The sequence below is a fragment of the Parasteatoda tepidariorum genome, chromosome 8 (assembly GCF_982258835.1).
Source record: "Parasteatoda tepidariorum strain Cologne lab strain chromosome 8, Ptep-v5.0, whole genome shotgun sequence".
Classification (NCBI taxonomy): Eukaryota; Metazoa; Arthropoda; class Arachnida; order Araneae; family Theridiidae; genus Parasteatoda; species Parasteatoda tepidariorum.
Genome location: NC_141762.1, coordinates 25,780,739 through 25,808,636, shown reverse-complemented (window position 1 = coordinate 25,808,636; position 27,898 = coordinate 25,780,739). Strand labels below are relative to the sequence as shown.

The 27,898-nt window shown below is 31.0% G+C and overlaps 1 protein-coding gene across 2 annotated transcripts; it reads left to right on the top strand.

The window, feature by feature from the left end:
- Positions 1–900: 900 nt before the first annotated feature.
- On the top strand, positions 901–27,695 carry LOC107438676 (uncharacterized). Of its 2 annotated transcripts, none has more exons than XM_043048438.3 (9): positions 901–1,253; positions 11,097–11,231; positions 13,943–14,049; positions 15,899–15,960; positions 17,963–18,251; positions 20,218–20,376; positions 23,184–23,251; positions 25,965–26,058; positions 27,470–27,695. In XM_043048438.3, the coding sequence occupies exons 1-9, from the start codon at positions 1,156–1,158 to the stop codon at positions 27,541–27,543; spliced, it is 1,086 nt and encodes a 361-aa protein (XP_042904372.2). In that variant the 5' UTR covers positions 901–1,155; the 3' UTR covers positions 27,544–27,695. The 2 variants fall into 2 exon arrangements, with proteins under 2 accessions (XP_042904372.2, XP_087006160.1); XM_087150034.1 differs by having other exon boundaries at positions 956–1,253; positions 13,943–14,042; positions 15,901–15,960.
- Positions 27,696–27,898: the final 203 nt, after the last annotated feature.

Genomic DNA, 27,898 nt, shown 5'->3' with positions numbered 1-27,898 from the left:
AGAGCACTTTGCGGTAGAACAGTTTGAGGAGGACCGATACTGCACACTCTCGGTCTCTACGCAGGATCAAAGTGGTCACCCACCCGCTTACTGACAGCAGCCAGCGGGTGCTTGACTTCGATGTTCTACTGGGAACAGTGTCTTTACGATCAATCCACTGCGGGACACAAACTAACAGGAGCAAAACAAAAAGTAAATAGTATATGTAAAATGAGGTAAAAATTTAGAAAACTTTCAATTTGGACTTAAAAAAAAGAGGCAATGAATCAATTTTTGTCACACCAAAAACGAAAAATTCAGGGAGACCCACTTTCGTAATGAATTTCAATCACCATTAAAAATTTGGAAATACCCTTTCGATTGTAAGATGCCTTGTAATTTTCGCTTTACGGGTACTAATTTTTAGACCACTAGAAACATGTGGTTTTTAATCTATTTTTTTAAAAATTATTCTGATCCGTGGATATGCTTCATTTACCAATTAAATCGAAAGATATCTTTCCCAACAGTTTAAAAATAAATTATTAATAATTCTCACTTTGATGACTTAAAGCATTAAACTCACGATGCATAGGCCATATTTAAAAGTTGTCATACTTGTTTAACATAGAAGCTCTAAGAAAAAAAAGCATTTTTTACAAGATTAATTATTACCTAAATTAATGGACTCGATGCTTGAGATCTATAAGGGTCAAGAGCACCCTATTCATTTTCAGAAAGTGTTAGTTCCCGAATTCTACTTACTTATAGTATCAACCTATTCTCAGGTTTCACTTCCAACTTGCACAGCCTCTTAAAAAAATTTTTTCTTCTGCTTAACACCACCACAGATATCCCCTTTATTTATGATAGCCATTAAAACAGCGGATGCTGCTATCTTCTCCTTTTTTTTCTACTTTTGCAGACGAACATCTTTTCTTATTGGTAAAACCGAGCTGGCAACAGCGATGCTTTTAGTTGAGAAACTCACAGTAGTGGTCTGTTTCCATAGTTTTGGATTCTAAAGGAATAGCTAAAACAATAATAAATTTTGGTCTAGGAGCATGTATTTTCTTAACAATAAACGGTACCATAATTAATTTTTAAAAAAAGTACGACAGTTTGAATTTTTTTTTATATTAGTAATTTTTTTATTTTTTATATTTCAATATTACGATGCCTGAACTTAAGTTAGATCGAAACTTGTTAGTGACTGTAGCTGTTCTTTTTGGAATGTTTTTATCAACGCACTCTAACTCAGTGAGAAAGCATGGGTAAGTATTTCTTTGGGTCGTTTTGTTTATATACTTTAATTGAAGATTTGTTTTTGTTATTGTGAAAAATTATCATGAAGTATTTGAATTCAGATTAGTATTTTTACTACTGGATCAATCAGGATATATTTATTTGAATCAATGTTTCATGTAATGCATTTATTTTTCTTGTTAAAATTCTAAAAACTATTTAAATTTGCTGCTTAAATTAGGATTTATTTATTTTAAATGAAGATTTGTTTTCTATAAAAAAAATTTATTATGTAGCATTTGATAGATTAAGGATTTTACTTTTGTATTAATAATATTAACTTGATTTAATGTTCAATGTAATGTATTTATATTTCTTATTAAAATTCTAAAAACTATTTAAATTTGCTGATGAAATTAATATAAGTTTCCCCTGTATATATGAAAAAAATTGAATGATAAAAATAGAAAGCTTATTAAAGTTCAAACATTTTCATCAAGTAATAAAAATATTTTTCATTCCTTTGATTTAATGATTTACAAGAACACAATCAAATTTAAATTTCACAATTCAAGAGAATCGATAGTATGAATTCAAAGAATAAAATTTACAAGAAGTGGGCGGAATTTAAATTTTGCAATTCAGGAGAATGAATGAAAAATTTTTTACGATTTATCAAATTCAAAATTTTACGATTGACATGAAGAGTTAAAACTTCTGATGAATTTCTCAAACCTTGAAATAGGGGCCCTCTAGTAATCTTCAGCAATGGTTTTCTTTCATCAGATTAAGAAAATATAATCCCATTTGAGTTTCTTACTTTATGAATGCAGTTTAGTTTACATTTTGGAGTGTAGCCGATTCTGATTAGTGTGCCATCAAATTTTACATTCAAATTCCTAATGCTAAAAAATGAAGCGGAAAATAAATTTTCTCGATATTTCATTTCCTAAAATTTCTCGTAAGATGATTCCTTGCATCTACTTTTCAGTCACTTTTCCTAATTTTTTATTTGATTCCATTCAGAAAAACTATATTTCCTTAAAGCATAATAAATAACCTTTCTCTAATATAATTAATTTAATTACAAAATCCTTTATAGCCAAATGATCACAAATTTGACTCTATACTGTATCCCTGTTAGACAATTGGATGCGAGATCTTTCATTTAATATGCACATTTGATTTAATTGTTTAAACAGTAAATTAAATTATGTAAGTAAAGTTATGTAAATGCATTAAAAAAACTAAAAATAACTGGAAACTATTTCTGTCGTGTTATAATAACGTTGTTCTGTCCGTGTTTAATTTGTATCCAGAAAGTCTTTTTAATTCCTTATACTCTTTTTCTTCATATTGTTGTTGTTGTTGTAGTTAATTTACGTCGCACTAGAGTTGCACAATGGGCTATTGGCGACGGTGTGAGAAACATCCCTGAGGATGATCCGAAGACAAGCCATCACAATTTTGATCCTCTGCAGAGGGGATGGCACCCCCGCTTCGGTAGCCCAACGACCTGTACGCGAACTCGAGCACTTTACGGTAGAACAGTTTAACGAGAACCAATACCGCACACCCTCGGTCCCTACGCAGACTGATCCAAGTGGTCACCCATCCGCACACTGACCGCAACCAGTGATGCTTGACTTTGGTGATCTGCTGGGAACCGTGTCTTAACGATCAGTCCACTGCGGGACTTTTCTTCATATTGAGTGTATAGTATCGTTTAAGTTTGGCGCAATCTAAATCAATGCTATTACAATAATTCGAAACATACATTACCATAAGTACACACACTGAAAAATCAATACCAGACACCTTTTTCTATTTTTAGGATATTAACTTTTAATGACATGGTTGAAATGTCATACAGTTTCGACGACGTTGACAATCCCTGAGCCGATATCCCTCTCTTTAAAATTTCACTGCAAACCAGTGAGACAGAGAGAACAGCGAGAAATAAAACAAGCACCTTGCTGCACATACACGCTGGTTGTTTCGATGGCCATAAGTCTCGAACCTACGATATCGGTTCTCCATAGAGGTTGTCCTTTTGCCAACCAGAAGCTTGAAAGCGGGTTCGTTTCCAACAGTAACCCTTGATCAATCTTCGTATGGACCTTCTTCAATTTTTTCTATTTGTTGAACATTTTGAAAAGGGTTTTATAAACCATTTTTTCGTCTTGAGTACACAAACCTTCTTTCAAATATATTGAGTTGTTCGGAAAGTAATTTCGTTTTTCATTGTGAGGATGAAAGACGATTTTCTTATAGTGAATAAATATATTTTGTTGAATTTTATACTGTCCGTTTCGGTCCATTTCCTTTTACCATCTTTTTGGCAGTAGTATAACTCCTAGCTCATGACTTTCAAAAAAACTGATCTAGTTGATTTTGGCCTCATTTGAAGTAAAGGTTTTGTAGAGATACGTGCACTGATCGTTAAGACGCAATTCCTAGTAGAACACCAACAGTGGCGTAGCGAGCTTAACTCGCGCCCGGGGCACAATACCTTTTTAGCGCCCCCCCCCCCATTCGAAAACCATACAATATAATATGTTAAATATACTCGCTAATTAATTAATAAATAAATAAATAAAGTAAAATAAATAAAGTGATAGGCTCAAGCTAGGCTTTAAATTTGAGACAAAAATGTAGTTGAGAAAACAAGACTAGATTTTGAAATGTATATGGTCAACTAGAATTAGTTCAAAAGATACCTATTATTTATTTTTCATATTTATAAAGAAATATTTTAAAAGCACGCAGTTTTGAAACAATAAAAAAGTAAATATTTATTATCTCTAAGGAGATACATATATTTAAAGGATTATAATACATTAATAAAACTAATTACTATGTATAAATTTTCCTTGCTTTTGATGAAGCAAATTTATCAATAATATCATCAAAGCTGATAATTTCAAATTTTTCTCTTTCCACACTTAAAAATGCTAGGTCACTTAGGTGATCTTGTTCCATCGTTGATCGTAGATATGTCAAAATTAACTTTAAATTGCTGAATGGACGTTCGCAGCTAGCAATTGATACTTAGATAGTCAGGAGTATTTGAAGTGCCACTCTCAGGTTTGGAAAATCATCTTCTCCATACGAGATTATAAAAGTAAGAAATTCTAATGTAGTTTTAGGTTCGATTTTTTTTTTTCTACTGCGGAGTAACATTTTGCAGTCACATATTTCGATAACGAGTTCTATTCCATTGAAATCTGTATCATAAAATTCACCCATATTTTTAAAATTTTTTTCAAGGTCGTTATTAACATTATCCTTGCTTAATAAATTTTCAACGTCTAGTAGAAATGCAAATTTGAAATTAAGGTCACTTAATCGTGTACATATTTCTTGTTGGAGACGATCAAGAACGCTTTCCATAACGCGAGAAATTTCACTTTCTGCGGAAATACCAACATCTCTAGCCAATTCTCCGGGCATTTTGCGGCGTTTTCTTACACGTATTGTTGTATCAATATCCCATTTTTCACAAAGAGACTTCGCTTTTTCTAATGCCTCTTCACAGAGCTTGTCTCGAATTTCGGCTAGTTCAGTGATTCAAGATCATGGAACGCTTCTCTAAAATTCATTCTAGGATCTTGTAAACTGAGCTGCGCGCGATCAATCCTCCTTAAGATTTCACACCAGAAATGAACTTAAGGTATAAAACTAAAAGTTAGTATATTTTGCAACAGAATTGTAACTTCACTTCTAGTGTCACTTGTAGTGGTAGTGTCCTCTGCTAATTTTTCTAATAGTTCTACTCTCTCTATCTCTAGCCCATCGACGATAACGCTAACCGCTTGTATTCTGGAGCTCCATTGTAACGTTGAACGTGAGAAAAATAGATACGTATATGTTTTCAATTATTCCAAAACATGTCACAACGATTGGATCTTGTTTAGCTGCAGTAACTCCTACTGATTTTTTTCCATTATTCTTTGTTGAACGCCAGATGTGTGACCTGCCATCTCGGCAGCATTATCGTAACATTGTGATCTGCAGTTTGTTAATGAAATTTCATCGGAATTTAATTTTTCTAAAATTGTATGTTCGATCGAGGCTGTATCTTTATCGTGTATTTCAATAATACCCAAAAAAGATTCCTTGATGGAGACTTTTTTATGGATAAAATCAACATCTACATACCTATACTTCTCGATGAGAGATATCAGGAGTTAAATCAAACAAAAGTCCATAATATTTATTTCTTTTGATATCGTTTATTAGTTGATTTCGAATTGTAAATGCCAGAAGATGAATGAATTCGTTTTGAATCTGTGGTGACAAATATGAGACAGTTTTTGGAGTTCCTGTGGCATGTTTAAGATGATTTACTAGTAGCGGATCAAACTGAGCTACAAATCTAAATAAAGATAATAGGTTTCCTACATTTGTACCATCTGGAAGTGCTAGTTTTTCAACATGGCCACGTAGAGGAAGATTTTGTATAATTAAATATCTCAAGCAAGCTAATATTCTTTTAAATATATTTCACCACCGTTCATTTTAGGACTGAATGTTTGCTTCTAATGATACATCATTTCCCGTTTTACTTATTAATCTTCGTTCTGTTTCTTTCCAAGCCGTAAATGATTTTCAGTGATTTGGACTTCTTTCATGGCTAATCAATTCACCTTTTTTCTTCCATTTGTAAAAACCAGCAGATGTTACGAAAGATGATTGTGTAGCGGAATTTGATGTAATAAACAGTAAGCAACAAAAACAGTACGCTGCATTATTTTTTGGTGAATATAACTAGGATCGGTTAACTTCAGTTCCTTCTTCTTCATTACCGTCCCGTCGAGAAAATCAAGATTTTGGCATTAGACGATTAATTGACCGTGACTGTACATGTAAGTACATTAGAGGGGTATTGTTACTGTTTTAAAATTACAAGCGTAAGCTACATTGCGTTTATAGAAATAAATAAAAAATAGTGTTCTGAAAGGAAGAATGTTTGTACTTTGTACACTGAAAATATTTATTGTAACATATTATTTTATCAGACAAATCAAGAAAGGAGATAATTTATGTAACCACACAGCGTAGATGCCATAAGGAAGTGCTGACAGACACAGGTCGAGTCAGCCCTGGCAGTAGAAAAGACGTGCCATTTCTATTATGAATATATTATTACAGTTTGATTTAGACTATTAGTGTTCCTTTTTTTCCTTTTTATTTACGAATTAACATTTATTATATTACACTGGCACTAAATTTAAAATATATTTTCTAGAAATCAATTATAATAAAAATAAAAATTATCCAGCATTTTTTTTGTTTTGCGGGCCATTTGGCGCCCCTTTATGAGTAGCGCCCGGGGCATGATGCCCTCCCTTGCCCACCCCTCGCTACGCCACTGAACACCAAAGCTAAGCATCACTGGCTGCTGTCAGTAAGCGGATGAGTGGCTACTTTGATCAGACTGCGTAGGGAAAGAGGGTGCGCAGTATCGGTCCTGATTAAACTGTTCTACCTTAAAGTGATCGACTTCGAGCGCAGGTCGTCGGGCTACCAAAGTAGAGTGGTAAATCGCCTCTGAATAGCATCAAAATTGTGATGACACACGTGTCTTAGAATCATCAACTCTGGACTGTTTCCCAGAATGTAGTCAATAGCCTATTGTGTTAAGCTCTAATGCGACGTAAATAAAATGCCTACCTACCTTGTAAAGATAGAAGTGAATATTGTAGGGAACCCATTTCTCGTCTCTAAGTGATGCTGCGCTTCAAAAATTGATAATTTTATTGCCGTTTGAGAAGCACGTCTAATGCGATGGCATAAATTTCTTTCCGTAAGAACGTGAGGATCCCATATGTCAAACTTTGGGAATAAACTTAATAGGTGCTTCAAATTATTATGAACTGTCAAATTCTACAGATTTAATCTCTCAGCAATCTCACGAGCTGTTATTCGCCAGTCAGCATCAATTAATGCCTTTATTATGTCTTCGTTAGTCTAAACTGGCGTATTGCATCGTAATGCATTTAAATCGAAATTTTGCATACCAGTTTTTTCACTGACATACTGTCAATATATCTTCTCCTAACACGTTGGATAATTTTTTTCTTGCATGACCAACTTTTTAACCTTTTTGATAGTAAAAAAGTAAAATATGCCGGAAATGTTTTTTTTTTTCTTCATTTTCTATATTTGAAAAGTCGCCAACCGAAAACTACTGCTCAAAATCAATCGAACTTTTTCCCCGAGAAAGCCTTCCTATTTCAGCTTTCAAAATTTATAATGATTATGCGACTTAAGTGTGTAGAAAAAGTTCGCTTTTTTAGAAAAAAAACGAAATTACTTTCAGAAAACCCAATAATTAAATTCTGGACCTGTGGTTACTTTAAATGCATGTAAATATTAGTTTTAATCTGACTTAATGCAACTGAATTAATTTTGAATGAGAATATAAGCAGTAAATATAAGCAGTAATATTTTGTGAGGTTTGTCAATTTGTTTAGCATTTATAACAAGATAACATTTTGTGATGTATTTAAACTACCCTAAAACTGTGTACATAGGTCTCGAATTAATACAAGGCTATTGTATTTTATAAATAACTGGAATTTTTTTTCAAACTATTTCCTTTCAACGACAGAAATGAATAAAGATAACATAAAATATTTTTAATGCTCTACTAGCTGAATAGCCCTTCTCCCTACGAAGTGAAAAAAAAAATTAAGCTATCAATAAATCGGTACTGAACAAGACTACGAAATCATGCTCAAGTCACAACTAACACAATTAATAAACATAAACTAATTTCGATTTCTTTATTATTATTTTTTGTACTTGCCGGTGGCTTCACGTTATAACATTAAGCAAAACACGTTTATGGTAGTTCATCTCCTCAAAACGATTAACTGTACTCAGTATCGTTTGAAATGATGCTATTGCCGGAGGACAAATCATGATGGCTAAAATTTACTTAAATTAAAGCTATTTTTTCTGGTATTTATCCTTTTCGAAGGCCGGTAAATCACCTCTTTCCACAGTATCTATGTTAAAACTGCATCAATACTATACAGTTTTAAAACATGCATTAACCAAGTGTACTAACTTAACCTACATTAGTATATTTAGTATTGATTAAAGCTGTACCAATCACCATAATGCCAAAAGTGCTCATTATCAAAATTTATTAAGCACCATTGTCGTTAATAATAATATATAATTTTTTTTACCTTTCTCTTAAGCGATTTAGTATTATTTCCTCATTAATTTTTTTTTTCAGTAAGTAATTTTTTTTTTAAATTTCAAGTACCATTAATTTAAAATTATTAAGTTGTTTTATAAATGCGTTTTAAAAGCATAAATTATAAACGCAATAAGCAAGTGATTTCAAATTACTGAGGGAATACAAATTTGGGGACATAGTACGCCAAAGCAACCACGCTCACTTTGGTCGTTGAGTTTACCTGACGTGACCAAAAAAAAAAAAATTAAATATCTGAGAAAGTGCGATAACTCCTCTTTTGATTAACGAGAACTGTAAGCAAGCAAACTTCACAGTCTCTAATCTTTAAAATCATCTGCAGTTTTATTCATATCAATGGCGCTAGCTCTAAGCAATAAAAAAATTATATTTCTCAAATGTCTCTTCTGCACGATTTAATTAAAAAAATTTGAACGATTTTTAGGATCAGGAGATTAAATTGCTTCTTTTATCCTCTGTCCCAATTTCGGGACGCTAAAGTAAATAGTTCTGGAGGTATAAGAGGGACACACACACGCACGGACAAACTCTTCATTTTATTATTACAAATAACTTTACAAGTTGTTTGAAAGAAATAAAATTTAATAGATACAGGCAGCTTCTTCGAAAACGTTTAATAATCTGTGTTATTTTTAAAAACATATGTTGTTTAATAGCATTTTGGAGTCTGCTTTTCTGGTAAGGGTAGATAATACAAAATAAAGCTATAAAAATTGATAAGTAGCTCATTTCGGAAGCAGACAAATAAATACTCGTGTTTTAACGCATGAAAGTGACACAAAAAAGCAAAATCTAGAAGGTTTATAGAAACAAAAAAACATTTAAAACTATAAATACAGTTGCTATAGTCACCGCAATGATATCAAACGAAGATAACAATAGAGTTATTAAATATGCTATTAGATATGCATTAATTTTGAAAAATGTAGGTCTGAAAAATTAATTTTGAAAATGTAGTAAAAATGTAATGTAATTTTGAAAAATGTAGCTGAAAAGTGTAGTAGTCGATGATATATGGCCGTGAAATAAAATATAGTTAATATCATAGCTAATAGTACGGTCAAGAAAGAAGGTATTTCCTAGGGGTAGCAACGTTAATGTTTTAACCACGTATGTTCTTGATTTTTCAACACAAAAAATGTCTAAAGAAATTAAATTTCTTTATTGTATATACTATATATAAATTCATTTAATAAAGAAATTCTATTTCAGAACTAGAATTTGAAAAAAAAATACGCTCCATTAACAACAAAAATTAATCATAAATTAATAATAAAAAATTAGTTATGTTTCATTAAAAATAATAAATTTAAAAATTAAAAAAATTAAAAAAAGGGAACAAATGTTCCCTTTTTTAGAACTCCAGTAAAGTGGCACGGGAGAAAAGAATTTTAGAAATAAGTGTAGGATTAAAATAATTTTTTTTTACTCAATTACCCATATAATCTAGAGACAAAATATTTCAGCACAAGTAATGTAGCTTTATTATATAACTTTTAGATAAACATATAGCTTTAAATAGTAATTTTTTCAAGCGTGAAATAAATTATTTATTATTCTAAAAAAGAAAAAAAAATAACATCTGTACGTTTGCGATACAATACCTGTCTATCTTAATAAATGAATGCTATCTTGTCAATTTAGACAGAAGAAATTGTAAGATTATGTTATTATTCAATTGCCATAACTCATTGTTCAATGATTCTCCGAATTGCAGGAAGGTCTCGGGAAAAACAATTCCTTAAATGAGGCTTTTAAAACACATAGCATATATTTTCCGCTCTCTTTTATTTGTTATATGGTTATGATTAACCCTTCTGTGCCCAGCGTAGTTTCTTTTTTCAAGGAAAAAAAATTATATATATATATGAATTAAATGCAGAGAAAACAATAAAAAAAATTTAAAAAAATTTTAATAAATTTTTTTTTTTTGGATATAATTGTGTGAGCTGATGATCATATATTTTTCTTATTTTATTTTTTTCAATATTTTTTAAAAGAATTCAAAAATTTTAAGTTTTGTGAATATTTTTTAAAAAAAATTTTTAAAAATTTTTTTCTCCTTTAAAATAATTCAGTTGTTATTTTCAATATATAATTAATACTATAATTCACAATTACAATATTTTTCGTTTACAAAAATCAAGTAATATGTTAAAACAATTCATATTATAGGTGGTTTTATTTTAGAAACTACTAAGTAAAATTGAATAATTATACGATATGCTAATTCACAATTATAATTCGCGTCATAAATCACAATTATAATTATTTTTCGCAATTTATAATTCATATTAATTCACAATTACAATATTTTTCTTTTTCAAAAACCATGTAAAGACAACTCACATTTTGTGTGGTTTTTATTTCAGCAACAACTGAATAAAAATGGTAATTATACTATATTCTAACTCACAATTATATTCTCAATTCACAATTGCAATATTTTTCTTTGATATAAACCACGTAAAATGTTTAAACAATTCATATTATGTGTGGTATTATTTCAGTAGCAACTGAAAGAAAATGGCTATTTTTACGATAATAAATATTATAATTTGCGATTAGAATATTTTTCCTTTAAAAAAATCACGTAAAATGTAAAAACAATTCACATTAATGTGGGATTTTATTTCAGTAACAACTGGTGCTCATATCAGGTATCGAAACTTGTTCCTTGTAAAGAAGTTAATGGAACAGAAACCTACATAGGACAAGAATTTCAGCGTTGTTGGTATTGGCCCTACACTGACACATGTGGCGGCACATACAGGTCTGTAATTATTTATACAATGTGTAATTATTTGATGTCATTTAATTTTTTCATACCTTTGTCTATATTTATAGTATAGGTTCTTGAATAGTTTTACAAAATTTATGCTATTAAAATAAACTGTTATTTAAGGGTTGTTGTTTTTTCACTCATTGTGTAAATTAACGCTTTTTAGCTGCTGTTGTTGTTCTAGTGACATTTGCCAAATACCAACAAGCCTGCTTAGAGAAACCAAACGAATTTAGACAGAGGGTGTGTTTCTTGTTTTTCAGTGGTTCTATCTATGACCAAGAATACGACTTCAGCCGCACACGCGTCACAGCCCGTTTATAGGTGGACCCATTCCTACATCTGTTTATTCATCCACAGATAGTAATTTTGACCTAAACCAGAGAATGATCAATCTATAATTTAGTACCTCCAGGGGTATAATTTGTTATGGGAACATGGAGGACTTTATGATCCGACAAATCGTTAGGCCCTTTGGGACATGAACCCAACAGGCTATCACGACCCACTCTTTTTAGTGAATATTATTACTGTTGCAACTTATAATACAGCAAAAATGTTTCAATTACAGGGTTATATTCATTCCTGCAGTCTTTTTGGTGATTAAACTATAGCCAAATCATTTAAGAATTTAGTATTAATACCTGGGTGTTAGGCTTTGTATTTCGCTATTTTATCTTTCTATAAATCACCAACTATGGGTCTCTTCCCTTGCTTTTATGTGTCTGTTGGGAACAAATCAGTCACTTTACACTGTTAATTTTAAATTCTTGACTCAAAATTAATAATTCAAACATATGTATGTATGATCTATTAATTATATAGTTAAACTTCTTTAGTGAAGGAAAAGTAGTTTTTTAAAAGAATTCTTTTACTACCAATTTATAGAATCTTTCTGACTGACCGCACAGTTACCAGCTACGGTTATGACATGCAGTAAACGTATAAGGCTTTTTTTTTTCTTCATTTTATCAATAAGATCCTATGTAAAGAAATTAACAATAGAAAATAAAGTTTTATGAACAAATTCCTGACATTTCTATACATTCTAAAGATGAAGTTCTCAAATTCTCTTATTTGTCACGTAAGATATTCTAACGCCAACAAGGAAGGTATCCAAAGTGGTAAACAACAATCTGGCCCAAAAAAATTTTGAGATAGTTTTTTAGGTTAGAATGTAATATACAAAAATTATCTTGTCTAATTTGAAGTGATTATCAAGCTATAAATTATCAAAAACTACAATTTTTACTTTAAATGCGTAGTCAAATTCTATTCATCCCACAAAGGTTGCATCCAGACTTCTCTCTTTAATCGAAAACTAACATTAGCGTTTTAAAGACAAAAATTAGTCAAAAATTCTATTTATTGCGTAAAAAATCTGATTAGCTATTGCATGACCAACAACAAAAGTATAGCATTTTAAAATTTTTAGGGGAACAATTCGAATTCTAACGTAAAGTTGTTTGAAATTTAATATATAGTTTAAAATCTTAAAAATTATACTTCCTACTGATACGTTATCGTACATTTGAAATTTATGATAATCTTTACGAATATTTTCGTCCACGCTCATATTTTCAATTATTTATCTTCACAACCAAAGTGGAATAGATAAAATTTGTACATACATACATAATTTTCTAACCAAAATATGTAGGGGAAGGTAGGGCAAGATTGGACATCACTTTTTTTTTCCATGCGCATCACGATAGCGACATCTAAAGTGCGTTTTCGGAAAGAAAATATTGCTTTCTCAATATGCACAAGTTTTTTCGTCAGTTCACAAGGTGTTGCAGAAGTGCAAGCATTGTTTTGTTTTTCTTATATCGTGGTAAAATATTTTTCCTGATTTGTATGCTGATATTATTTGTTTAATACATTGCAACAAATTTTTTCAAATTTGTGGCCATGTAGTGTTATTACTGTACAAACATAATGAGTAGTGTAAATTAAAGTTTATTTATTTAAACAAATTTGCGGATATCTTTTTTAAAAAATGTACTATCCGGGCAAGATGAACCGGCCAAGATGGGACGGCCAAAGTAGACTAAAAGTGTAATATAAAAACTAAACTCTCCGGATTTGGCAAAAAGCATAAAAAATAAGGTAATATTATCAAAAAGAAATATGAACTAGCAAATATTACTTAACAAATTATTTAAAAAAAAATTATAAAAATAATTTATAATTAATTAACTGACAGACAATATTCAGATTGCTTAGAATAGGCTCATGAAGCTTGCAGTGCTTATTCCGGTTTTGGCCGCTTCTTGTGCAGTAACTGTGATGTTTAGGAACGTTTTTTTTGTTTTTTTTTTGTCGATTATTCTCTTATTCAGTGATTTTTGAAATATACGAGTAATTATGTGTCCCATCTTGCCCGGGCAAGATGGGACAATCTTTTATTTTTGTTTATGTTAAGTTATTATTATTGAACTTTATTATTTATTTATTTTCTGTATGAGATATGTAAGAGCAATGTTCCCACTATATGTTTACAATATAAAAAATATAAAATTGCTCTAGTTTACTATTTTTTGAACAAGTTTCGTTAAGCGGTCCATCTTGCCCGCTCTTCCCCTAACTAAGTAAAAGAAATCAGCTTTATGTGATAGTGGGATGTCGAGTATCTTCCTTGTAAGTTCTTCAAATATGACTGTGTTGTATTAGTGATGGTATATGGTTATATTTTTTATCAGGGTCATGAAAAGGCCGAAGTACATCACAACTTACAAACCTAAGACTGAGACTGAGTGGAAATGCTGTCCAGGATATCATGGCCCAACTTGCTCTCCAGATAAATCAGGTAAATATGTTTAGATTTCAATTCACTGTGTTTTTAATTAACAAAATTTTGTAAAGAGTATTGCAGAAAGCAAGGCACGAATGCAAGTATTTCTCTATTATAGCACTTAATACACAAATTACAGTTATTGAAAATGAAAGTTATAACTACCTTCAACTGTTTTTGATCCAGAACAACTGATAACTTAATATTGACGTACTTAAATACTGCGTATTCAAAAATATTCATGGAATGAGTGGTAGATAAGTAGGAACTTTATTTAGATTGCACTAGATCTTCACAATGGACAATTGGCGACGGTCTGCGAAACATCCCTGACAAAGATATGCCTGAAGCAGAAAGAACTTTTCTCCAGATCCCTGCAACTATGGTAGTGAGAGGTTAGAGACCGACCAAAGGACTTTCGACTCCACAGTTTTTGCGAACACACATATATATCGCATCTACTCGGTGGGTCTTAGCGAAGTCAAGGATTGAACCCCGGACCTTCTGAACTGAAGTCTGATTCTCAACCCAGTGGGCTACTACGGCCACCCGGAATGAGTAATCTATCTATAAAACTCGAATATAATGCATATAAAGGATATGTTTTTAAAAAAAACGTTCTAATCTGGACTTCATCATATTCTGGTATTCAGAGGTTGTCTCGGAAAAATTACTAAGATTACAAGAAAAACGAGTCAAGTGCTCTCTATGCTACCCATTTTTGTAAACAGTAGAAGAGTTTAATCTCGTTACGGCTAAATTTTTACGAAACTAAGAGAAAATTTAAAGAAACTAGTGGGCTGCGCCCCCTGCTCGCTGACGCTCGCCAACCCCCGAAAATTGCTACGCAATCTTATATGGTTTGCTTCGCAAACCAAGCTCACTTTGCTCGCTACTAACTTAGGTACATAGCAAATGCAAAAAATTCTAAGAATTCAAAACAATCTTTCAAATCCATATAACAACTTTTTTTTTAAAAAAAATTGCATCTTTTTAGTAAATACTAAGACATTAAAATAAATTTGAATTCAAATAAATGACATGTAATTCGTTAAACCTATTAGAAATGTGCTATAGTATAATTCGTGATATAAATCAAAAATCGTCAAATAAATTCGTAATATAGAAATTCGTGAAAAAAAGCGCTTTCGACAAAATACTAAAATAGAGATCTATCGACAAAGACTACTCACTTCTGTCTAGCTTAATAGTATGAGATTGCCGCAGCTAATACTCGCTGGTTATTTCAGTTTCTGTTTTTAAAAGCGCTATATGTTGAGCCACCTCAGCTAGATTTGGCATGTAACATTTTTAGCGGCAATCATTGGTCGATTTTCTAGCATTGCCATTCAGGGAGTTGTAATGAGGCTTTTTTTTTTGTCTCCGTGTAAGAGAAATAGTAACGTAAACAAAACAAAGCAAACGTTGCCACCGGCGGAACAGAAATACAGCCACAATTTGGGAGACACGTAAGAGAACTATATATATTAGATACTCAGCTCCTGTACAAACTTCATTTCAAGACAATTTAACAATCGATATGATGTTAAAACATTAATATGAGATAGCTTAGTTAAAATCTTTACTTTATTAATTGAAAAAATTATAATTAAAGCAAAGAAAAAACGAAATTTGTTCTTTTAATTAAGTTCCTCCCCCCCCCCTTCTGACTTAGTTGTATAATAGAGCTTATCTTTAATCTCTTCGCAAATATTTCGGCATAATTTATAGGTCACCATGTGTAAGACATAGTTAATTGAAAAACTTAACTTCTAATTATAGTACTTTCAGTTTTCAAATTTAATGATTGAAACCTTTTTTTTTAAATCTAAATTCTTTGATCTCATAATTTTCTTTTTTTCAGATTGTTTAAATTGTTCGAACGGAAATGGATCAGCAAGGAAAAACTCTTTAAACACAAATACAGTAAGTATTGCTTATCGTTATATTCAACTATGGGTACTTAAATACATAACAGTAAAATAAGTTCTAGCCAATTATTTTCTTGATAGAAAAATACGCAATTAAATATAGTAGAAACATGTTATGCCGTTAAAAAATTAAATCAGGAGTAAATAAATTCTAGAAATTAAGGCGGATTTTAAATAAAATGACAGGGAGGCAACTTTATACGCGTTTGGGGACAATTTCTACTAGTGGTAGCTAAGTCTATGCTTCAGTGTATGATTCATTATTTTGTAAATTTGGTTTCAAAATATTTTTCCAACCACTACATCTAAATGATTCCAAAGTTCATATGAAACGCCACTTTGTCCAGCTCTCTCGTGGTAAAGCATTTAAAATGTTGGCAAAGTAACCAAACTTTTTGAACGTTACATTTTTAAATTGTCTACCACTCTACAAAATGTTCTGCAAAAATCGTTGTAGTGGGCAATCTTGCATATGTGAAAATAATTATTTATCAATATTGTTACTTAAATACACGTTCTTTAATTATTAATAAATAGTTGAGCATAAAACCCAAAAATACATCATATTGCTTAGTGACGTAAAAATGATATGTACACTGTTAATCACTTGCATGAATGAAGTTATATTTTAAAAACAAAGTATGAAAGACAGTCCAATAGACTGGCGATTTTCAAATGGGCAAAATTGAGAGACTGTTTCTTCCCAATACACTATTTCCCTACCTAATAACATGGAAAAACCGGGTTTCGCTATGCAGAGAAGACTGCAGGTCAAAATAAAACTTTTTACGTGCAGAACCGTCTGTGGGATAGATTACAAAATGGTAAAAAATAAGTTTTCTTTGCCAAATAAAGCTTTTTTTTTTTAATCTTTTTTTTTTAATAAAAATGATTTGTTTCACTATGGTTTAAATTTCCGTCTGTTTTAAATTTGGTTTAAATCCATCTATTAAAATAATGTATGATGCTTTTATGACAAAAAAATATTTTAGGAAATAATCTTCATCTATCAAATTGTATTTGGGACTGTTTTCTTACAGAATTTTTAAACCTTTTACCGATGAAAGGAAAGCGTTTACTTTTATGTTTATGCGAATTAAAACAATAGACTAGAAGAATTTTTTAGACTAGAAGTAGTTTTTAAGAATGTAATAGTAATAGTTTAAGTGAGAGGCAGTGGATGAGTGGTTAAGGCACTGTACTGTAATGAAAAGGACTACAGCTCTATCCCCAGTGACGGCGTGAAGTCCACCCAGCTTCAGATCGAATGGTGCTACCTTGTCTGGAAAAAAAGGTAGCCAGGTAGCCTCTGCATCATGCTGAGCACATTGCCATAATCAAGCCGTTAATCACGAAATTGTGCAAGCTTAACCTACATAACCCTCTGCGCCACAAAGCGCTGTTGCTCGAATACTTTTTTAATGAGTGATGAGAAACTGTTACCGCTGGAAGAACTGCTGGAACTGTTACTGCTGGAGAGAGAAAACCAGAGCCCACCCAGGGCTGCTGCACTAGTGAAGAATAAGAATAAACTGTTAATTTCAAAATCAAATTTTACATCATATTAGTTAGTGACATGCAAATAATATGTACTGTTAATCACTTTTGTAGTTGAAGATGTATTTCGAGGGGGGGGGGGACTCAAAATAGGGCATTGGTGCCTATCCCTGTAGTCGAATATTTGAGTCAAACGTTTCTCTCCTGTTAGTACTAAAGAGTTAAAACACGATGGGCATCTGTAACATTAACATAAAGTATTTCGAACCGTTCAATTTAAAAATAATAAATCCTTCATTTTTTACTATTATTTTATAATTTCCATATTCCTCTAAAATTATTATTGCAATAAGAATCGCAAATAACTCATAAAAATTGTCTTAAACCTAAAAGCAAAGCAGTCTAAGAATAAATTATAGAAAACTTTATGACATCAATAATCCTATTTTAGTAGCATTTTCATCAATTCGGTTTTTAATCGTATATTTTTCTTTCTACAGATTCATCAGAAAGACAGGGCTGATATTGATCCTGAAACTCCAAAGGATCGCCCCGCTATCCCTTCCTACAGACAGAATTTTAGGAATCAGAATCCTAACGATTGCAATTGTCCCCGTGGACCACCGGGCTCTCCAGGAAATTCTGGTCTTAAAGGAGAACCTGGTAAACAAGGTCCAAGGGGTGAACCAGGAGCACCAGGCACTCTCTTTGTGCCAGAAATTTCAGGTGATGGTGTTGGTTCTGGACTACCAGGAGCACCAGGACTTCCAGGTCTTGAAGGAAGACCAGGTGAGATAAAATATACTGAACCATAATAAGATCCAAATTTGCTGCAACCTTTATATTATGCTAAGGTATACCAATTATTGACATTTTATCACTGTGACTGTGTTTTTAACATCACTTATGAGAACATAGATCATAATGCCTACTTACCTACGAACGGTGCGATCTCCAGAGAATTTTTTTTTTTTGGTAAAGTTATTCCATAATCATGCTGTATTTGCATGACACAATATGGACATTATATATCAGTTCATTTATTGATATATCGATTAATGTGTTTGAATATAAAGATTTTACTATTTGCATAAAACCAGAATACAGGAAATATTTAACAAGGCTGTTTGTACTCCGGTAAAGAGGAAAAAAACCGTTTTATTTCAATCTTGTATTCAGAATTAATTAATATCCGTAATTACCAAGATTTTTTTTATTAAAAACAATCTTTTCATATTTGTTTATAACTGTTATAAAAACAAGATTATTTTCTTAATTTTACTGAGAATAAGCTAGATATGAAATGTTTTTTTTTTTACCAGCTTCTTCTCTTTCCCGGAGTACAAGCAGCCTTGAATATATCATTTTTTTTATCCATAGTTAAAAATCATCTAATCTTTATCCTTTATTATAATTGTTTTCAACCTCTTAAAACTAAGAAAATATATGGAAAATTAATACTAAATAAATGTTTACAATTCGAATATAAATACTATGATAATTGATACCGTCATGTTTTATTGGCTACATTTTAAATCAAAATTTTCTGGTGTGTAAGAAGTGAATTTGCATGAAATTACTTATATTAAAATCAAACAAATTATGTGAAATTATTGTAAATATTTTATATTAGAATGTTAATATTATGGTCATAGTTAGTATTGTTTCTAACTAGTAATGATTGTATTCAAAATTACTCGGAAGGCAAGAAGTATATTTGCACGGTTTAAAAATAAATTTATGTTTATCTATATTTTTCCAATTTATGCATAAAGTAAAAAACATCAGTATGATACCATGCACCCCACATTCTATAGAAAAAAAATTATTTTTGAATGAAACATATTGAGCCTGAATTTTTTTTTCAAATAAATATTGTAATGAAAGTTTTCATATAAATAAATTCTTTACAATCAACTTATTTAGAGACGTGAGGACTCTAAGGACAGAACTTTCACCTGCAAATGAGATGAACCAGGTTCGAATTCCAGCGGTGGCTGGTGGATACTAATTGTGTTTCCGACTGTGTGCTGACGTAAAATATCCTCAGTGGTAGACCGATCATTGGTTAGAGTCTCCTAGCGGTCAGGCTAACCATGAGAGGTTTTTCGTAGTTTTCCCCTCCATGTAACTCAAATGCAGGTTTGTTCCATCGAAATTTCTCCCAATAATTGATCCAGGAGTTCCCTTGTCTTCTGAATTGGGTTTGAAATTATAAAGGCTATGGAGTTGAACATTGGTAGTCGTAAACCCTAAATTGGGTCGGCTGATCAATGACGGTCATAAAATAAAATCCCCTATCTCCTTGCCGTCGGGCTAACCGAGGGAGGTTTCTGTGGCTTTCTGTGGCAGCAACGCAAATGCGTGTTTGTTCCATCAAAAAGTGCTCCAAGAAGGCTAGTTAGTTCTAATACTTAAAATAGAGGAGTTCTCTTGTCTTCTGGATGGGGTTCAAAATCATAATGCTGCAAGGGTACGGAGCTGAACATCGGTAGCTGTAAACTCAAAATCGGGTCTTCTGCTCAACACCGTTTATGAAATGAAATAAAAAAAATCAACTTAATTAATTTATATTGGCAATTTTGGCTAATTCTTCACACAAAGAGAGAGTATACATGTAATTGAAAGTGGAAGATAATTTGTATGCTAATTAATTTCTAAGTACACAACCCACAATTTTTGAATAATTCTCGCCAATTTATCATAAAAATTCTACAACTGAGCTATTTGAATTGCTTATTCATTTATTATACAGGGCCGCCAGGGAGAGATGGAATTCCAGGAATACCAGGACAACCCGGTTCAAAAGGAGATCCTGGTAGAGATGGAGAACCTGGACTTGTGGGATTACAGGGCCCTGCAGGCCCTCCCGGACCCCCCGGTCCACCAGGACTTGGATCTCGAGGATCTGATAGTAATACATATTTGTTACTCAAACCTGGTATCAGACCTATTTTTAACCCTTTGACTTAAATGCAACACTGGTGTCCTTTTTTATAAATTTTTTCTGATGCTCTAATTACTAGCAAAAATATTTTTTTAATTATAAAAAAAGTCTAACAGTTACTGAAAAAAAAAATTTAAATTACCTGAATCATATTTATAGTAATATATGAAATCGAAAAAAGTAGTTAGAAAAAATGTTTTCATTCATATTCAAAACTTTATCAATAATTGATTTTGTAAATTAAAGAAATTTTAAAGATGGATAGCTGTTTCTCTTAGATCTAAGTAACTGCAAATAAATGCAAATTATTCTTATTCTTAAAAAATTATTCTTTTGAAATTTATTCTTTTGAAATGAGCCGTGCTTGGCAGATTTTAATCTCACGCAGAAAAAGACACAGGGTGTTTCATGCTGTATCTCATACCCTTAAATTATTAAAATGCTAAACATAATATTTTCCCTTATTTTGACCTAAATTAATACGAAATAATGAAAAAAGTATGAAAAATATGTTTATTAAAATTCTGCGACAAAGGGTTAAATATATGCTACTAACTAACTAACTAACTCAGTGGCGCGACAGCCCATTAAGAGGGCCAAGGCCGACTGTGCCCATCTCAGTTTTCTTGACCTTGGGCTCTGGGGTGCGGGAGCATATGTTCCGGTCAGGTGGTCAGCCGAACGCGGAACCCCCAGTGTTAGTTCCCAAGCATGCTTGGTACTCATTTTATCGACCCACTGAAGGGATGAAAGGCTGAGTCGGCCTTGCCCAGCCCAAGGATCGAACCAAGGACCTGTGGCACGACAGCGCGAAGCGCTACCGCTCAGCCACCGGGCGTCAAATATATGCTACTACAACAGTTAAATTAATGTTGCCATTACAAAAAGATTCTGATTTCGTTACTTTTAAAATGACTTAAAGAATTTAACAAATTTTAAACATAAACAAATTTTGACTTTTTTGAAACAAATCTAATATATTTAATTCTCTTACGTGGCTCCCAAATTTATTAAATAATTTCTCTTACACGGCGACAATAAAAAGCCTCATTACAACTTCCCGAATGGCAACGCTAGAAAATCGACCAATGATTGCCGCTAAAAATGTCACATGCCAAATCTAGCTGAGGTGGCTCAACATATAGCGCTTTTAAAAACGGAAACTGAAATAACCAGAGAGCATCAGCTGCGGCAATCTCATACTATTAAGCTAGTCAGAAGTGAGTAGTCTTTGTCGATAGATCTCTATTTTAGTATTTTGTCGAAAGCGCTTTTTTTCACGAATTTATATATTACGAATTTATTTGACGATTTTTGATTTATATCACGAATTATACTATAGCACATTTCTAATAGGTTTAATGAATTACATGTCATTTATTTGAATTCAAATTTATTTTAATGACTTAGCATTTACTATAAAGAAGCAATTTTTTAAAAAAAGAAGTCTTTATATGAATTTGAATGATTGTTTTAAATTCTTAGAATTTCGTGCATTTGAAATATACCTAAGTTAGCAGTGAGCAAAGCGAGCTTGATTTGCGAAGCAAACCATATAAGATTGTGTAGCAATTTTCGGGGGTTGGCGAGCGTTAGCGAGCAGGGGGCGCAGCCCACTAGTCTGAAAAAATTCGATTAATTCTTATTTAAGTCAAAATAACCTCAAAACAAATTTGTAAAACCGCTTAAGTGACTCATATTTTGCTAAGAAAAACTTCTCATTCCGGTAGTATTTAAGTCTTTTAAAGCCTTTTTCTATAGTTATGAAATTTCTGTATTATAACATCTCATTCAATGCAGCTAAATCTCATCGTATTTAACAGAGAAATGATCAAATAATAAACACTTCTTATTTCCAAGACGCGCTTATTATTATTATTATTATTGTTAATTCCTTACATTTAATTTTGTTAACTTTATTATAAGACTTATTGTGTGTATGAGAAGAAGTAATTACCATTTTAATTCGAAGACTTGGGCCTTAAAATGATAAGCCGCATTTCTTAACCCCTTCATGGGCCATTTATTTCTAGTAAAGGTAAATTAAAGTATTTTTTGAATTGAAATTGTTTTAAGAATAGTAATTTATATAAGAAAGAAAGAACCCATTTAGTTTATAAAAAGGCAATTTTTTTGGTGATAAATATATTTAACACGACCATATATTTTTTATTGACTTTTATTATTTTTTTTTATTTATAAAATAAATTTTACAAATGCTACAAACTTCAAAGGGAATTATGTATTTTATAACTTTCATACGTTTTTTTAAACTAACAAATGATTACCAATTTTATTCAAACGCACTTCAAGAAAGCTGAAGTTATTAACAAATGGTAACCTAAATTAAAAGTGGTTAAAAAGTGGTGGGAAGTATACTTCTCACTGCTTTCGAAAGGGTTAAACTGTTCGGGAGAGCATTTTTGCTGGAAAATATCACGATTTATGTGAAGGCAATAAGATGTTTCAGTATGTTATGTTGCCTTCTAGCGTTAATTCCGAAAGCTTTCGAGTAGTTATCTGGAAAAAATATTACGGAAAAATTTGACGAAAAAACATTTATTTGGATTGAGTGTGACTTATTTTTAAATTGCCCTAAGCCCTATATGTTTTTAGCACTACAGTTATTTCATGCCCTTACTTTCTCCGAAAGTAAAAAAAAAGTATTTATGTGTTCATGGTTCATAAAATCATAAAAAATACGGTTTTAGCAATATATCCTCATTTGGAAAAAGTCAAGTAAGATTTTTAAAAAACAATTTGTTCTATTCCAGTTTTTATCCCAAGAAAGGGTGATTTGCCTCCAGACTTAGACTACGAAGAGAATCTGTCTATGATGCAGGTTTGTAACATTATCTCAAGAGGGAAACTAACCTTTCATACTCCGATGTTCCTCTGATGGGACATCAAAAGTCATTATTCTGAAATTTAAAGTTTTTATATTATATTATTTAGTAATAATTTCATTATTTCATGATTCTTAGTTATTACTTAAATGTATCCATAATGTATTTTCAATTACTTAGTGATAAAAATAGCATTTTAAAGTACTTGGAGTACGTAATTATCAATCCTTCCGGATTTCCGGATTTCGCTGAATATTTTATTAAAATTATATTAAATTTAAAAAAATTATATTTATATTAAAAATAGTAACGAAATGAACAAAATTTTGTGCTTTGATTTCTCGTAAAACTACAAATCTTGCATCGAGTTAGTTTAAAGTTTCTTTCCCATGATCATCTTGTACCTTTACTTCTCCATCATCATCAACTCATCACTCTCAACCAAACTCTCTCTTACAGCACAGAGGATAAAAGTGAAGAGTAAGATCCTCTTCTTCATCCAACTCAACTCAAGCAACGAAATGATATTTTCAATTTAATTTTTGCTATTATAATTTTGCATGTAGATGCCACTGCATATAAATAAATACAAAATATATAGATGCTGAATTATCTCACAATGATGTTCTTCATCCAACTCAACTCAAGCAACGAAATGATATTTTCAATTTAATTTTTGCTATTATAATTTTGCATGTAGATGCCACTGCATATAAATAAATACAAAATATATAGATGCTGAATTATCTCACAATGATGTTCTTCATCCAACTCAACTCAAGCAACGAAATGATATTTTCAATTTAATTTTTGCTATTATAATTTTGCATGTAGATGCCACTGCATATAAATAAATACAAAATATATAGATGCTGAATTATCTCACAATGATGTTCTTCATCCAACTCAACTCAAGCAACGAAATGATATTTTCAATTTAATTTTTGCTATTATAATTTTGCATGTAGATGCCACTGCATATAAATAAATACAAAATATAAGATGCTGAGTTATCTCACAATGATGTTCTTCTTCATCCAACTCAACTCAAGCAACGAAATGATATTTTCAATTTAATTTTTGCTATCATAATTTTGCATCTAGATACCACTGCATATAAATAAATACAAAATATATAGATGCTGAATTGTCTCACAATGATGTTCTTCTTCATCCAACTCAACTCAAGCAACGAAATGATATTTTCAATTTAATTTTTGCTATCATAATTTTGCATCTAGATACCACTGCATATAAATAAATACAAAATATAAGATGCTGAGTTATCTCACAATGATGTTCTTCTTCATCCAACTCAACTCAAGCAACGAAATGATATTTTCAATTTAATTTTTGCTATCATAATTTTGCATGTAGATGCCACTGCATATAAATAAATACAAAATATATAGATGCTAAATTATCTCACAATGCTGTTCCCACCCTCCTGCCTTGGTGGAAAGGATGGTGCTGTGCCCCTAAATGTTGTTTTTTCTTTTATACATTGAGACCACACTAAACCTTAGGGGAATGGTTTACATTATAGGTCTATTGAAGCTAGCTTTCTTCCCCTAAGTATGTTCTTTGCTTAAGGACAATTACCAACATAATATTACAGGCGTAACTTTCTAAGTATCTTTTCGTTTTCAGTGTGCTAAGAAACGATAAAGTGATTTTAAAAGATCTAAATTCGTTCAACGACAATTTAATACCGCTATTATAAATATATAGGACCTGTAATAACCCTGTGAAAAGAACTGTTGACTTTTAATATTTTTTCCACCTCTAATTTTAGAAACTTTACTAAGTGATTTAGGCAAAAAGACGGCATCACATTATGAACATATTAGGATCCATCATTTTATTCTTTTAAGAAAAAATTCGTAAGAGAAGTTCGAAAAACGAAATCATAGGCTGTGTCTATCTCCTTAAATAGCTATGTCCGTTTTCTTAAACACATATTTTGAGCTCTGTCTGGAATAAAAAGCTTGCCGATGAAGGGGAATCGACTGAGGGTGCTAGGACCTAGGACTTTCGGGTAGGCATTCATACTATGATTATGTACTATTATTTTGTACAGTTCGCAAAATAATAAATGAACCACCTGGAAAAACTTTTGATCTATTGTTTGGATCTGCATATTCTAGAACTAAGTCTTAATAGTTCGAGAGGGTGATCTCAAATATGCTAATTAATTAATGCAGACTATAATTTAAATTACGAAATCAGTCACAGAAACATTCTTTTTCTGAATAAACATTCCTTTTTTTTTCTTTGATGGATTCCGATTTCTGACCCTCAAAATATAGGGGGTAGCTGCAATCTGAGAAATATAGTCAGGAGAGTGATCCAAAGTTTGGATCCCTTAGTGTTACTTTTTGCTATTTCGCCATTTACCTCGAGAAGATTTTAAAGGAATTAAACCATTTTTGCACTCAGCTGGAAAATCCTTTTATTCAATTAAAATTCCTTGCAAAATGTGTCTTTTACTAAATATTATTTCATTTAATAAGAGTCAAAAACATTTTGAATTGCAAGGTATAAAATTTTTTACATCATTTTAAAGAATGCAATTTTAAATGGCGAAACAATAAATTTAAACAAAGTCGGCAGAATAGTTCTTGAAATTGAATTTTAAACAAATTGTTCTTTAAAAATTCGATTTTGGATTTTATTATGATGCACTATTTTTATTACTTTATTTTGTAGGTGTTTATGGAAAATATGGAGAGAACTGTACGAGATGTTGAGAATCTAGAAGCACGAGTCACTATTTTAGAAGAATTACTACCAAAGATATTAGGTAAAATCAATTATTTTTTATAAATTTTAAGTTTAATTTCATTTAATTAATAATCTGGAGTTATTATTCTTAAAAAAAATAATTATGTAATAAGTTTTTAATTCATGTTTTTAAGCAAATACTTTAAGATATTATCCTTAGGATGTTCAAATATTTTTAAATAATTCTTGTATTTTCAATTTGATTCAGGTCGAATGAAATTAATTTGGAATATAGAATTATTTTACGGATTGTAGTAAAAAACCTGTATACTGAAGGTCTACTGACATCAATTACAGACAGCTGTGTAAGCTTTACTTTCAAAAAAAAATTTAAAAAGTGGTAGAGAGAGAGAATGAAGAAACAAATTGTTTTCGCAAATTTTTACCCACCAATATACATTTCTAAAATTTAAAAATTTATTTAGATTTAAAGACGTACCGACTTAATTCTTAAAATTAAATTGAAATTCTTTTTTTTTAAATTTCCCAATAACTTAAAATTTTTAAATTAATTTAGAATTTCTAACAGCTTTATGAAACAGTTGCAGCCCCAATTTTAATTTTTCACCCGCATATGATAACATACATTTTAACCACTATTAGACTTTTTTCCATACAAATAGTTGAAACTCCTTGACCCTAAAAATGCCCTCTTACACCTACCTCTTCCTTTAACCTTTGAAGCAGATAGGTATCATTTTTTTCTCATTCCCTTTTTATACTCATTTTTTTTGTAGCTCTAGTTACAAGAAGAAATATATTTTGGTATTTTCAATTATAAAACAACAGTCTAATAATTACTAAAAACTATGTTAGATTTTTGGAATTATATTTGTACTAAAATACAAAATAAGTTTATTGAAAAAAGAAATTTTCATTCATATTCAAAAATTTATCAACAGCTGATTTTGTAAATTGAATAAATTTTAATGATGAATATCTGTTTCTTTTAGATAAAAATAACTACAAATAAGCGTACATTTTAAAAATTATTGTTTAGAAGATTTTACCTTTAACCCAGAAAATAAAGAATCCAGAAAAGACATAGGTATTTTATGCTGTATTTCATAACCATAAATTATTAAATAGTTAAATGCAATAGTTTCCACTTATTTTGACCTAAATCAATATAAAAGAAAGCGAAAAATGTTTAATCAAAATCTCCGACAAAGATTTAAGATGGCTCTGTTTGAATCAGTGATTTGTCATTGGGGATAAAATACTTTTTTACAAAAAATTTTAGAAACTAAGATAGAACATAAATATCGCTCCATTTAGAAAATTTTTCCTCGTCGATCATACAAATTATAGCTCTGTATTGGTTATTGAGCGTCAAAGATGGAAAAATCTATTCAGACTCAGATCTAAATTATTTCAGTAAGCTGAAAATATATTTAAAAAATTTCATGATTTTAATTTTCTCCTTACAGAGCAAAAGGAACAGCCTCCTGTTACTACAGAGATACCTTACTCTTACTGGAGAAATTCAGAAAATCTAAATTGAATGTTTCAAGAAACTGAACGATGAAACATTTCGAAAAATTGTATACACCAAACTTTTAGCTTCAAATGACATCTAAAATTTGCAGTTTCTTGTGAATGATTGTGTTAAAAGCTTCGATTTAATAAAATTTAAAAAAAACTTCTAAGAATAAATATATTTACTTTTTCTGTGCATTAATTTTTGAAGTACAGAAGCTATGATATTCTCTATTGTATTGTATACACCAAACTTTTAGCTTCAATTGACATCTTAAATTTGAAGTTTCTTGTGATTGATTGTGTTAAAAGCTTCGATTTGATTAAGAAAAAAAAAACTACTAAGAATAAATCTATTTACTTTTTCAGTGCATTAAATT